This window comes from Mus pahari, chromosome 19, assembly GCF_900095145.1.
Source record: "Mus pahari chromosome 19, PAHARI_EIJ_v1.1, whole genome shotgun sequence".
NCBI classification, from domain to species: Eukaryota; Metazoa; Chordata; class Mammalia; order Rodentia; family Muridae; genus Mus; species Mus pahari.
This window is the reverse complement of record NC_034608.1, coordinates 42,361,643-42,374,407: the sequence shown is the minus strand read 5'-3', so window position 1 is coordinate 42,374,407 and position 12,765 is coordinate 42,361,643. Positions and strand designations below refer to the sequence as shown.

General features: G+C 43.5%; 1 protein-coding gene across 1 annotated transcript; it reads left to right on the top strand.

Annotated features, from left to right (window-relative positions):
* Positions 1–226: 226 nt before the first annotated feature.
* On the top strand, positions 227–1,065 carry Tcim (transcriptional and immune response regulator). The gene has a single exon (XM_021219760.2). The coding sequence runs from the start codon at positions 350–352 to the stop codon at positions 668–670; it is 321 nt and encodes a 106-aa protein (XP_021075419.1). The 5' UTR covers positions 227–349; the 3' UTR covers positions 671–1,065.
* The last annotated feature ends 11,700 nt before the right edge of the window (positions 1,066–12,765 follow it).

Here is a 12,765-nt window from a genome sequence, read left to right as displayed (position 1 = left end):
GGCAAAGATTCAAAGCCTTTTCTCTCTCCTGGTTTCAGCTTCTGGAAGGAAGCGCCAGTTTGTAAGGCATAATGCTGTCTGGGATGTAAAGAGGCAAGCCTGTGGCCAGCTATCTCTAAACACAGCTTTGAAATGCACTCTAGCATCCGGAGCCAGATCTTTGGCAAGGCAACTGTTAATGTTCTGTGGTTTTTCCTCCCTGGGATCAATGTGACGTCACCAGTGTAATTTGAGTCCCGAGCTTTGTTCACACTTTAAATAGCCGTCCTGGGACGATTTTACAACAGACTCCCCTGGAAGTGCCCAAGCTGAGCCGCAGCGGAAGACCCACATCGGAAGACCCACATCGATGAAAGCCAAGCCAAGCCACCAAGCCACCAGCATGTCCTCATCTCTTCGAGTAAGCCCGTCTATCCACGGCTACCACTTTGACACAGCTGCTCGCAAGAAAGCTGTGGGCAACATCTTTGAGAACATAGACCAGGAGTCCCTGCAGAGGCTCTTCAGGAACTCCGGAGACAAGAAGGCAGAGGAGCGGGCCAAGATCATTTTTGCCATCGACCAAGATTTGGAGGAGAAAACTCGAGCCCTCATGGCCCTGAAGAAGAGGACAAAAGACAAGCTTCTCCAGTTTCTCAAACTGCGAAAATATTCCATCAAGGTACACTGAGCATAGCAGGCTGGGTAAGAGCGTATCCTCCAATGGACCTTTAAAGACCCAGTGAGCCTGCCAGCTCTGGCACGGGCAGTGTCCCGCGAAAAGGCTTGAGAGCTTCCTCCGACAGGACCCCGAGGATGGAAAGGGACATACATAACTCACCAGCTACACAGACTTGCAACTCATTGCAGCCCTGAACTGTCCCACTGAGAGCCAAGTGCCTTCAGCAGGCGTTGAGAACTCTTGCAGCAGGAAAGGACCTACATAGCCTGAGAGGATGAAGGCACTGACCAGAACACTGCATTTGTGCGGACTGAGTGCACGCACCCAGGGCCGTTGGCAAGGCCCTAAGACTAAACTCAAACCTAACTTGGTTTTTGTCCTTGTTATTTGGTTATTATTTTGCTTTCTTTCTTTTCTTTTTTCTTTTTCTTTTTTTTTTTTTTTTTTTTTTGAAAAATATCGAAGNTTTTTTTTTGAAAAATATCGAAGTGGGTAGGGAGAGGGAGGGAAGAGAAGGAATATGAAGCATTAAGTGGTTTACTGAAATTTTGTGTGTTTTTTTTTTTTTTTCTTTATCTGAATGTTTAAAAATGTGGCTAAATCTCTGTGCTGTTTATTGGTCAAGATTTTTAGAGATCAGTAATTGTCTGCTTGCATTGAATACAATGCCTAAGACAGTGCACCCCCTGGTGTTAAAGTCAAAGAATTGGATGCCTTGCCCAGCCCAGTAAAACCCCACACCATTGGCTAGGTTTCTACAGAATTTGTACACATTTCAAAATGGTTTGCACAAAGTTGAAATAACAGAGCCCTTCATAAATCTGAAGGAGTGTGAACAATTTTCTAATGTTTTTTTAACTCTCTGACTAATGCTAAAATATAATCTAATTAAATGTCCTACAGACACTGTAGCGAGCATTAGGAAATGAATATGGGAGATTTTAGAAGGATGCTGTGGGTTTTTTTTAAAATAATTTATTGTGTATTGTAAGTGATACATAGCCCTAATAAATTATTATCAACTTAGCTTCTCTTGCTCTGTGGTGATCGGTCCCTAAGGGAAAAATATAGGATGGTAAATTTTGATCATTGTAAACTTTTCTAGGGGTTGACTCTAAACCTTCCAGAGTAGCTTTATGCTGATTGCCAAACTTTTCCAAAACAAATGATTGCACCATGTGTCTAGAGAACTTTCTCCCCACCCCCATTTTAAACTTCATGGTGTAGATATAGTTCCCCACAGAGTAATTTGGCAATATTACTTTCATATATTCATAATCTATCTTCATGTTTGTGAAATGTCTCCTCTATCACTACAGCAGATACGCACCCACTTATTTCTTCCTAAATGGTATGTTTTGAAGTTAGAATGAATTATCATGAAGTTTCTGTGGGTTATTATAACATTAATATCTCTTTCCTTATTCCAGTATAATTTATAATAAAGCATTTCTAAAAAGGCATAAGCCAATGCCCACTGTGCTTTCTTAATAGGAAGGCAAAAAAAAAAAAAAGTTTCCAGAAATTCAGCAAAGCTACCAAGTTTTCTCTTTTAAATGCTGAATATGCTATATCAAAACAAATGAGCTATATGGAATCTTTCAGGAGGGTTAAGCCAGAATTTTATTTTATTTTTCAAATTAATGAAGTTATTTACTTTACATCTCAATAAGCCAGAATTTTAAATACAAAAAAATTGTAAAAAGAAAAGAACATAGTTAAACATCTGTATTCAGTTATTAATTATTGAGTTGTTGAAGGTCATTACATATTAATCCATGGGACCTTTATCTAGGCTTGTAGGTCAGCATTAGATCACTGACCAAATATACAAGACCCCGAGTTTCAGTCCCTGGAAATAAAAAAAAAAATGGGGAGGGAGAATTATTCTAAAAGTGTGTGTGTGTGTGTGTGTGTGTGTGTGCATGTGTGCGTGTGTGTATGTGTGTGTGTGATGTGTATGCAAGTATGTGTGCATATGTGAGTGTCTGTGAAGTGTGTGAATGTTGTGATGTGCTTGTGAGTGTGTATGATGTGTATATGAGTGTGAGTCCATATGTGTGTGAGTGTGTGTCATGTGTGTGAGTATATGTGTGTGAGTGTTGTGATATGTGTGTGTGTGAATGTTGTGATGTGTTTGTGAATGTGTGTGTGATGTATGTGTGCATATGTATGTGAATGTGTGTTATGTGTATGTATGTATGTGTGTTTGTGATGTGTTTGTGATTGTGTGTACATGTGATGTATATGTGAGTGTGTGCATACGTATGTATGTGTGCATATGTGTGTGTGTATGTGTGAGTGTTGTGATATATGTATGTGTGTGTGTGTGTGTGTTTGTGTGAAAAGTACCTATGTGTATTATCTGGGAGGATTATTCATACTCTTCATCAGATATTCAGAGACAGCCATGATACCAAAAGAAGTTAAGACCCACAGAGGCAGCCTTCAGCGGGGATGGTGAGTTGGCCAGAATACGCTCATGAAAGTAGAGGCTGTGGAGAAGTCCTCTGTTTCAGTCTCCTGGCTTTCAATCTGATGCACACTGAGCTGTGTGTGTGTGTGTTTGTGTGTTTGTGTGTGTGTGTGTGTGTGTGTGTGTGTGTGTGTGTGTGCTCAGAATAAGTGAGAATAGTCCTTATGGGAACCATCATGGGAAATCTTTAAGTTGCACTTCATTCAAAGACAGAGCTGGGCCTGGCTGCCAATGCTACCTACCACTCAGGAGAAATAGACAGAAGATTGTGAACTCGAGGCCAGCAACCATCACTCCGTACGATCGTCTCTTAAAGATCAATTAGTCCATCTCTTCCTCCATGCATCCCAGTGAAGGAAGCACATCTTGGAAACTGAACTTAGGTTTAATTCCCCACGTGCCCTCAAAACTCTCTATTCTGACGCTATTGTTACCTTCTGTAGAGTGTAGTGTCTTCACCAATACGTGAGGGAGAAAAATGAAAATTCCTCCAGTAGCTTGTTACAAGCTTTCTCCCCTCGGTTGGGAAGAACAGAGCGGAATCAGTGTGATTGTACAGGATGACTTTTAATTGCATACTAAACACTAGTAGTGCCGGATAAAAATAGGCGTTCTCAGGAAAGCAGAGCCGTGGGGTCAGAGAGATGGCTCAGCAGTTAAGAGCAAGTGCTGTTTTTAACAGAGGACTGATTTTGGTTCCAAGTACACACATGCTTGTGTGACTCGAAACTACTTGTGATTCTAGGCATCTGATACCTCTCGCCTCAGCAGGCACCTGGACCCACTTGTACAACCCCCCCCCCCAGACACACACACACATATAGAAAATCAAAAACGAAATGTAAACGACATAAAGAAGGACTGTTTCAGTTGTGAGTTCTCTTTCTGACACAAGGAGGGCCATATCAACGGTAAGAACTTAGTGTAATAAGAGATCATAAAAGCATAAAGGGTTTAGTGGCTCATTAATCTGATCACCTCACTGGGATCATCGTCATTGCTGACTTTTGCTGACGTATAGTACTGAGGGCCAGATATTTCTCTAAACGTTTTGTGGTGGAGGAGATAAGAGAATGTGTGTCTGTACGGATGTATCCCCATGCACACAGGGCTGTCAGCTTCAACAACGGGGGAATCTTGCTGATGACATACAACTTAGGAAGAATGGCCTTCGTGCCTGTGGATTGTGTTACCAGGAGAGATCAAGCTCTCCTGCTCCTCTGTAGTTCACTGACCAACTGAAAAGATAGTAGAGTATGGCTTCTGTCAGTCACTGTCTCACCTGTCCATCTGCTCACCATGTGCACATGTCCTAGTTAAGCATTTTGGTGGCACCGTGCATCTAGGGCAGTGCCATGTTCACAGCTTGGAGCCAAGGCCCTTCCTCATGTCTCCTCCAGGCACTGAGGGGCAGGGCTCTGGTTTTCTCTCTGGGCATTTCAGAAAGCACAGGCTCACTGTTCCGTTCACTCCGCTTGCTACCTGCTCGCAGCGAGAGGAGGATTCTGTAGCATATGGGATTTATTGAGAAAGGTCTGGGTTATGGGTCTAGCTACACATTCTTCCATTGTCATGGGTGATTTGAACGTCACTGACATTTCCCTGAAAAGTCTGATCAGTTAACTTAAAAGAGAAGCCACTGCCTGGGGCCTCTTGGTTCTTGCAGAGCACACCAGACGCCTTTCTGCTTGTTCAGACATTCCCAGCATGGCCTAGGTTTAAATGACTCATCGTGTATGGGGAGCTCATAGGGAGGGGTGCTGAATTTTTATCTTATTCGCTACCCCCAGCAAAATGTAGGAGGTGCATAGAAGTGTGGGGCCAAGGCCAGAAAAGACACTGCTCCCTGTTAGAGGGTTGACAAGGGCTTTGAGACAAACAGGAGGCAGACATTTGAACAGCAGAAGCCATGGTTGTGACTGTGCCAGCTTGTTTGTGTGTCTGAGCATGTATTTGTGTGTATAAATGTACCTGTCTTCTCTGTGTGTGTGGTGTGTGTGCCTAAGGATGTCTGTTCCTGTGTGTGTGCATGTTTTGGTCTGTATTTGTGTGTGAGCCTGCATAGATCTCGGTGTCTGTGAGTGTATGTGTGTGCTGTTACATATGTGCACCTAGGTGTGTGCACCTATGTGTCTGAATGTCTGAATGTATATCAAATGTGTGGCTGTGTGTCTTATGGCTATAAATGTGGTGTGTGTGTGTGTGTGTCTGAGAGAGAGAGAGAGAGAGACTATGTTGATGCATGACATACCTGTGAGCATTTGTGCATATGCATATGCCTATATATGAGTATACATATATGTAACTGAGTGCACATGTGTATATGACTACATTTGCATGTCTGTGTGTCTGTGAATACCTATGTGTTTTGTTCTATGAGTCTGTGTGTTTGTGTGTGTCTTCATGGCTACATATGTCTGTGAATGTGTAGGATGTCTATTATTCAGTCTATATTGTTGTATGATCCTGTTTGTGTTTGTGTGAATGGACATGGGCATCTTTACAACTCTACATTTGTGTGTATGTGTGTCTATTTGTATTTGTTCATGGGTGTGCAATTGTATGTATCTTGATGAGCCCAGGTTTGTGTCTGTATATGTGTCCATGTGAGAATGTATATTCATGTGTGTGTGTCTGAGTGTATATCTGTGTTCATTTGTATACACATTTGTCTGTGTAAGTGAATATTTGTATGTTGTTCAAAGACTGTGTGAGAATCTGAGTATATCATCCATGTTCATGTAAATGCATATGTGTCTAGAAGAGTACATATATGGATGTTTGTGTGAGTGTGTCTATGTCCATGTATGTATGTGGTGTGTGTGTCCATATGACTGTATGAGAAAGTATTTACATGTGCGTCATCTGTGTTTGTTCGATGCATGTGAATGTATTTGGGTATATAAATATAGGTATATTTGTGTGTGCATGTGTCCATGTGGATATATGAGAATATGTATTTGTGTATGTTTCCATGTGTGTATCTGTGTTCCTGTGTATGTATATGTGTATCTGAGTGAGCACTCCTGAGTGTGTGATGTGTATGCATGTGTCTAGGTGGCTATGTGAAGTTGTGTATTCATGTATGTTTTTGTGTCATATGAATATGTCTGAGTGAGTACATGTATGTGTGTTTGTGCATGAGTGTATGTTCCTGTGTCCAGCCTATAGCTATGTGAGCATGTGTGTCTGTTTGCATCTGTGTATGTGCTGGGGATTAGCATGTAGTCCCAACCTGGGAAATACTTCAAGATTCTGTGAAAGAGTAACAGACAAAAGAGAACCCTTTTTGCTGGCCTATGGGCATATTGTTCACAAAGGCAGGAGTGAGTGACTCATGTTTGAGTCTCCCATCACTTGTGACCTGGGAACCCTAAGGAAGAAAGAGTGAAGATTAGAAGATGGCTGAGTCTTTAAGGACAAGTAGGATTGATCTGTCCTGAAAGCAACAGAGAAGCATTGGGGACTTTACATACACCAGTAACTCTTGCCACCTGGGCATGCACATCTGGCCTTGAAAAATAATGTGTGAGAGCAGCTGAACTCACAGCTCACTCAGATGCCTCCGGAACCCATTTCCATTGTGCAGCAGAGAGAAAAGGCATTCGGGGGCCTTTACTTAGTGACAGCGAGCTGATACATGGCAGCTACTCATGACACAGAAGAAGAAAAGGCTGTGTGGTAAGATGGGAAAAGGCAATCTTCCACACTGCCCCTTTAAAACCTTAAGCTAGTCCTATGCCTGTTTCTAGACATGTGGAGTGTCTGACACAGGTCCACTAAAGCAACTACATTTCGGTGTGAACACACAGAGTCTGTAGATACAGTTCAGAAACCTGCTAGCAAAATTACCTTACAGGATTTTGGTAATAAACATCACGTCCCCTTAAGGTTTTGCAGAGTTTAGAAAAAGCAGGTTGTTCCTGTAGTAACTTTCCCATTACATGCTACACCAAACACTGCAGACAGGGCTGTAGGGGCCCAGAGCACCTCACACCCCACACCCACGCTCTGGCTTTTGTCTCTTCACCCGTGGATGGCAGCAGTACACAAATACCACCAGACTGAGACAGGAATTCAGGGGAGGAAGGATTTCTAACTCCACTTTGGGCAAATTCCTTCCTTCCAGTTGTCTGTGATTGGATGACTTCTGCCCCGGTTTTGTTCTCACAGGGCAGTTTTATCCCCAAGGGCAATGGTGAACTGTACCTGCCTGGCCTCCCTCACTGGCATTCCACCAAAAGCAGGAATGTCTCTTGAGCACCACAAAACCCCAGCGAGAAGTTTTGATCACTGGCAGTGCACTCCAGAGGCACGAGGTGAGGGAAGAGGCTTTGTGTAGGTCGCCTGTGCTTTCAGACTCTGTCTGTTCTGGGTGGCTGGTGCCCCCCGCCCCCCACCCAGACTGGCTGCTAATGTTTTCACTCATTTCCATGACTGAGAGAGGGCAGGGTCTCTGAACCCATCTCTACCGTGGGTAGAGCTGTAACCATCCGAGTGCCTTCCTGATTCCAGACGCTCCAGTCATAAAGCCCGAGATAAGATATTCACCAAGCACCTTGAACAGCTGGGGAAAACATGTTTCACCAAGATTATTTCTTGGGTTACTCTGGGTCTCCTGTCCCTTCATAATTTAAGGCCAAGGGAAGGATCCATCTCATGGCTTTGAGGCTTTCCTTAGCATAGTAATTCTGTCATTATTAAAATCATACGACTCACGTTCAGAGGGGAGCCCTGCACTGATTGTAAGGATTACAATCAGCTTGTTGAATCTCCCCTCCACTCCACCGAACTGTATTCTCTTCGGATTTAGTCTGACATTTGGCATACATGTATGCTTATCGGGAGAAGGGTTTGTTTCTGGCCATTCTCTCTTCTCATCCTCCGCATGTCTAGTGTTTACTGTGGAAAGGTTTGGGAGAGCCCTGTTAGTCTGGGGGAGTCCTCCACACTGACACTGTGGAATACCAGGTCCAGGCTCGTCTCTGCAAGCCTATTCTTATCAAAAGGTCTGGGGAACACTTTAAAATCCCGGCTGAGTTTAATGACCCAGTTTCAGGGGATGAACCCGGCTCCCTGCGCATGGCAATTGCTCTTTGGGTGTCAGTCAGATTGAGAATCACCCATCAGACTGAGATTAAACTAAACTCACTGTAAAGACACGGCACATTTCTACTCATCAGTACAGCTCCAGGTGCGTTGTGGGCCTCCGAACAGTTTGCAAAGACGGACCTGAGGTGCGGTTTGCCCCTTATCATGCAATGACTCATTCTTATCATATCTAATCCAAATAATACCATTACCCTGACTTTCTGTTCCGGGGAACTCTAACCTGATTGTACCAGTCCCCGGTGATTACATCATCACTGAAACTTCCCAAAGTGCATAGCCTTAACAATTGCTGAGCTTTTCAAAACAAAAAGGGAATGTCTTTTTCTCCCCCCCCCCCCTTCATATATTCCCTTGCTTGATGCTATTCTGGAACTTTCTTCCTTACTTCAGACAAGTTAGCCTTTTCAAGAGGACCACTTAATAGTCCTTACTAGCAGCTACTTAAGTGAGTTAGGGCATCAGTGGCTCTGGAAATGCTCAACCCCTGACACTCCTCATCCACAGAGAATACAGGGAGGACAGCAGCGTACCAGGGAGACTCAGTCAGGAAAGCAGACTTCTGAAGTCAGCACTGGAAAAAGAGCCAGCTGCTCGCTAAGGGACAAAGCTGCTCTGATTTTTCTCACCTTGACCCTCCCTTCATGAACGTGCTGTATGGTGGACAGCAGACAGACAAACTGAGTAGGCCAAGAGGGTTTTATGAAGATCAGGCAGCCTTTTATTAGTAGTTTCATAGAATTTTGAGGAAGTGACTTATGCATTGTTTAACCCATTTCATTATCAACTTATGGTGATGATGGTGATGACAATATCATCTTTTAGTGTGTTGGGACCACCACTGTTTGTGGTTTGAATCTGAAATGCCCGTGACTTACATTTGGGCTGCTTATTCCTGAAGAGTGGCAATGTATTGAAAGTCCGTGGAACTTTTAGGAGGTGGGAGATATCTGGGGGAAGTAGGGTACCATCAGTGGGCACTCAGAGGTTATAGGCTCTGGGGCTGGTATACTCCCTGTTTCCCAGTCTACTATAGTGCTCTCCCTCTGCCGCGAGCCCCAACGTGCATGACTGTATAGTCTGAAAGTATTAGTCAGGGTAAACCATCCCCCCTTAAGCTGCTCTGTCAGGGATTGGGTCATAGTAACATACACCATAACTAATACAACCATTGACTGATTAGCCTAAACAGGAGAAATTTATTTCTTCCCAGTTCTGGAGGCTGTGTGTGAGGTCAGAGCTGCCGGTGTCTGTGGTTCCTCACCATGTGGACAGCAGGTTCCGACGTCTTTCATATGCCCTTCCTTCTGTGTCTCCAATGTCTAAGTCGCAGATAGACTGGAGTCAGTCCAGCGATCTTATTTTAACTGATTTTCCTCTTTCAGGATCTACCACCAAGTACAGCCATATTGTGAGCTATTAACACATGGATTTTCACCGAGGGTATGCCATTCAATTCAGAACACCTCTGTACCTGTCTCTCTTGATTGCTGTAAGTCTGAACTAATAACCCATGAGACTGTTAAGCTCTTGGTTAAGTGCTGGAAAGGGTGTGTGAACTCTGCTCTTGGTTAAACATTACAAGCGCTTCCAACGTAGAACTTAATATAAAATAAGCACTCCACAAGTGCTTGTTTTGCTTTTAATATGAACAGATATCACCTCATCACAAGTATTTGTTTGCTGTTTCAACAATACTCTTTGAATGTACACTGGCATCTATCTCCTTGGCCCATTAGGTTTATATTGAAAGAGCTGTGCACCAGACAGCATTCAGCCAGGGTGTATTTATTGCCACTGCTAAGTACTTTGCTGGCTTTCCCTTAACATGGTAGCTTAAAATCCTTCACTGGAAGGGAACAAGTTCCCTGAACATCTGGCAAGCAACTTTGCTGACATTCTGCTCTGTTGTTTTTTTATAGTCTCTGTGTTTCTTGGTACAGATCTAAGACAGCTGAACACTGTGTCCTGGCCTCTTCCAGTTTGAGTCCTATCACAACCTGTCGCAGACTGGGCGTTTCATTCAGGTGAGCATGACGAAGACAAGCAAGTTCCTCAACAAGGAAAAGGCTGCACTGACCACAGAAGTAACTCTATATATCTTACTTTATAGGGGAAGGATTTCAGAATCAATGGAATGGCTTAGGCAGTCCCATAATCTGTGTTTAAGTAGTGTGGGAACTGGAGAGGGAAGTCTTGCTTATGTTTTACCAGCCAAGCTTTGATTTTACTTTGGGGGAAATAAAATATTTGTGCAATTTCTTTATAGTATATCTTATATACATATGTACATATGCACACACACACATCATACTGTGTTATCCTAAATAATCATTTAGTAAGATAACTTGGTTAAAATTAATCAGTTAAATAAGTGTCGAACATTATATAGGCAAAATGGCAATTGGAATATCTGATTTTTTGGTTTAAAACTTTTTACAGTCATGAGTAGCTATGAATGAGTGTCTTTTTCTTTCACATTTGAAGATCTAAGTCTACAATGTGATTTTTTTTTTTATTCCTGAAAGATGTCAATGGATCTATATCCATGGATTTCAAATCTGCTTCCCCTCACCCATCTCTTTACATTAGTCTCTTGTTATTTGAAACAGATGTAAAAGGATTGCGTTTTAATTTGAATTTTCACTGTTGCTTTCAGAGAGATCTGTGAAAACACGGGACAAATGAGGTGCAGTGGTTGCTTGGGCCAGCCTGAGCTGTATCTGGTGCAGAGCCCTGCAGCTAAGCTAAGAAAGAGCAGAATGTGGTCAACATTCTGGGGACCACAGCCTGTCTTGGGAAGACAGTCACGCTAACGAAACACACCATCTGTAATATAAACAGTGACTCCTGATTTAGTAATTAATGGGAGAAATTGAACCACTAAAAAGCAGGGTGGAATAAAGTGAAGGGAAGGGAGACGGAAATCCCTGAGGGCGTTCACCCTACCTTGGCAAGCTCTGAAGGACTTTCCACAGCAGAGCTTAACCGCCCGACCCCTGAGAAATTTGGACATCACATGTAACAGATCAATCCAACACGTAGTAGCTGGAGGTGAACACTACCGTGCTTAGCACGGAACTCAGTGTGTGCCTGAGTACTCTCTCCTGATCTGAGTCTGTGTCACTGTCTGCTGGCTCTCTGGTGCCTCTGTGGTCAGCTGGTGGTTGGACGACTTATGGTGACCTCCTTCAGACTGTTGGCCATGATGTCTTGATTTCTACCCTTTTATTTTTTTTTATTATTTTTTATTTTGGTTTCAAAGTAGCATTTGGTGCTCACCCACACACAGCACTGCCATCTAAGCATCTCTCTCGGCTTCTTCCTCCTTGTCTGGCTGGCTCCTCTGTTCACCACAAGCCGTCTCTGTGAGATTATCTCCTTACCATGCACACTCTGAATAACTCACCCTACAGCTCTGGGAATCCAGGTCTTCCCCGAGAAAAGACATTAGATTAGTTGGTGAAACTCCCATCATTCACTTGGGGATTTTAATGCAGTTCTCAACCTTCTGCTTCTATGCCTAGATCATCTTTCCATAATACGTGCATAGACTTAATACGTGCATAGTGTTCAGAAAGCGTCTATTATCGTTTTTCTATAAGCCCTTGGTAAAACAGGCAAAGATTTCCCTCCTGTCCTCACACATCTGTGCCAGCATCAATGCAGTTAGCAAGTGTCAGCAGGTTTCTGAACAACTGTACTGTCTCTGTGCCGCTCTCCATATGGAAAGTGTAGGTGGTGTCACCTGACCTCTGAACTTGTTCCCTTCTTAACCTCCTGAAAAGGTTTTAAAATTAACTGCCTGTTCTGTTCCAGGGGACAGCAGGCCTGCTGCGTGGCTGGCCTAGGGGAGACAGACTGACTCAGGACAAAGAATTAATGGAAGCTCACGGCTCCTGCGAGCAGGAAATGCCTTGATAGGCCCTTTCCTCTTTTTGTTACATGACGAACCTTGACAATGGGCTCCACCTTGGGCAGCTGCTCTCGCCCCAGTGATGAGCGCAGCACATTTTCCTTGTCAGACTTGGAGTCTGCACCGGGGAGTGCTCAGGAAAGTCCAGTTACAATGTCTGGGTCTGTCCTTGAGCTTCTCTGCACTGTGTGGAGGGTGGAGGCTGCAGCCTGAAGGCTGACGAGGAACCCTTTGGCATACGGTTCAGGAAGTCCATCTGCTGCCGTTGTTCCTCTGACCTTTTGCTAGAACCATCCCTAAACTGGAAAGAAACTACCAGAAATAAGCTAAAGCCAAACCAAGGAAGGCTCTATCATCAAAAACCAAGTCAAATTAGCAAATACTAGGTGAGTATCATTTTTTTAAAGAAATGATTAGGTATAACATCAGCACTATACAGGATGATTTATAATTTCATTTTACCTTTTCAACACTCCTGGCAGGCAAATATTGTCATCTCCTCCGTTTTGATGAGGAGGAGACCAAGGCTCATTGAGGCTCACCGGCCTTCCCGATTGAAGCCTATCTGATTTTATTAGAAAGTTTATATGAGTCAAGGATTCT

Bases quoted from the DNA above. Each gene is read 5' to 3' on its own strand.
- Tcim (XM_021219760.2), top strand. From the start codon at position 350: ATGAAAGCCAAGCCAAGCCACCAAGCCACCAGCATGTCCTCATCTCTT.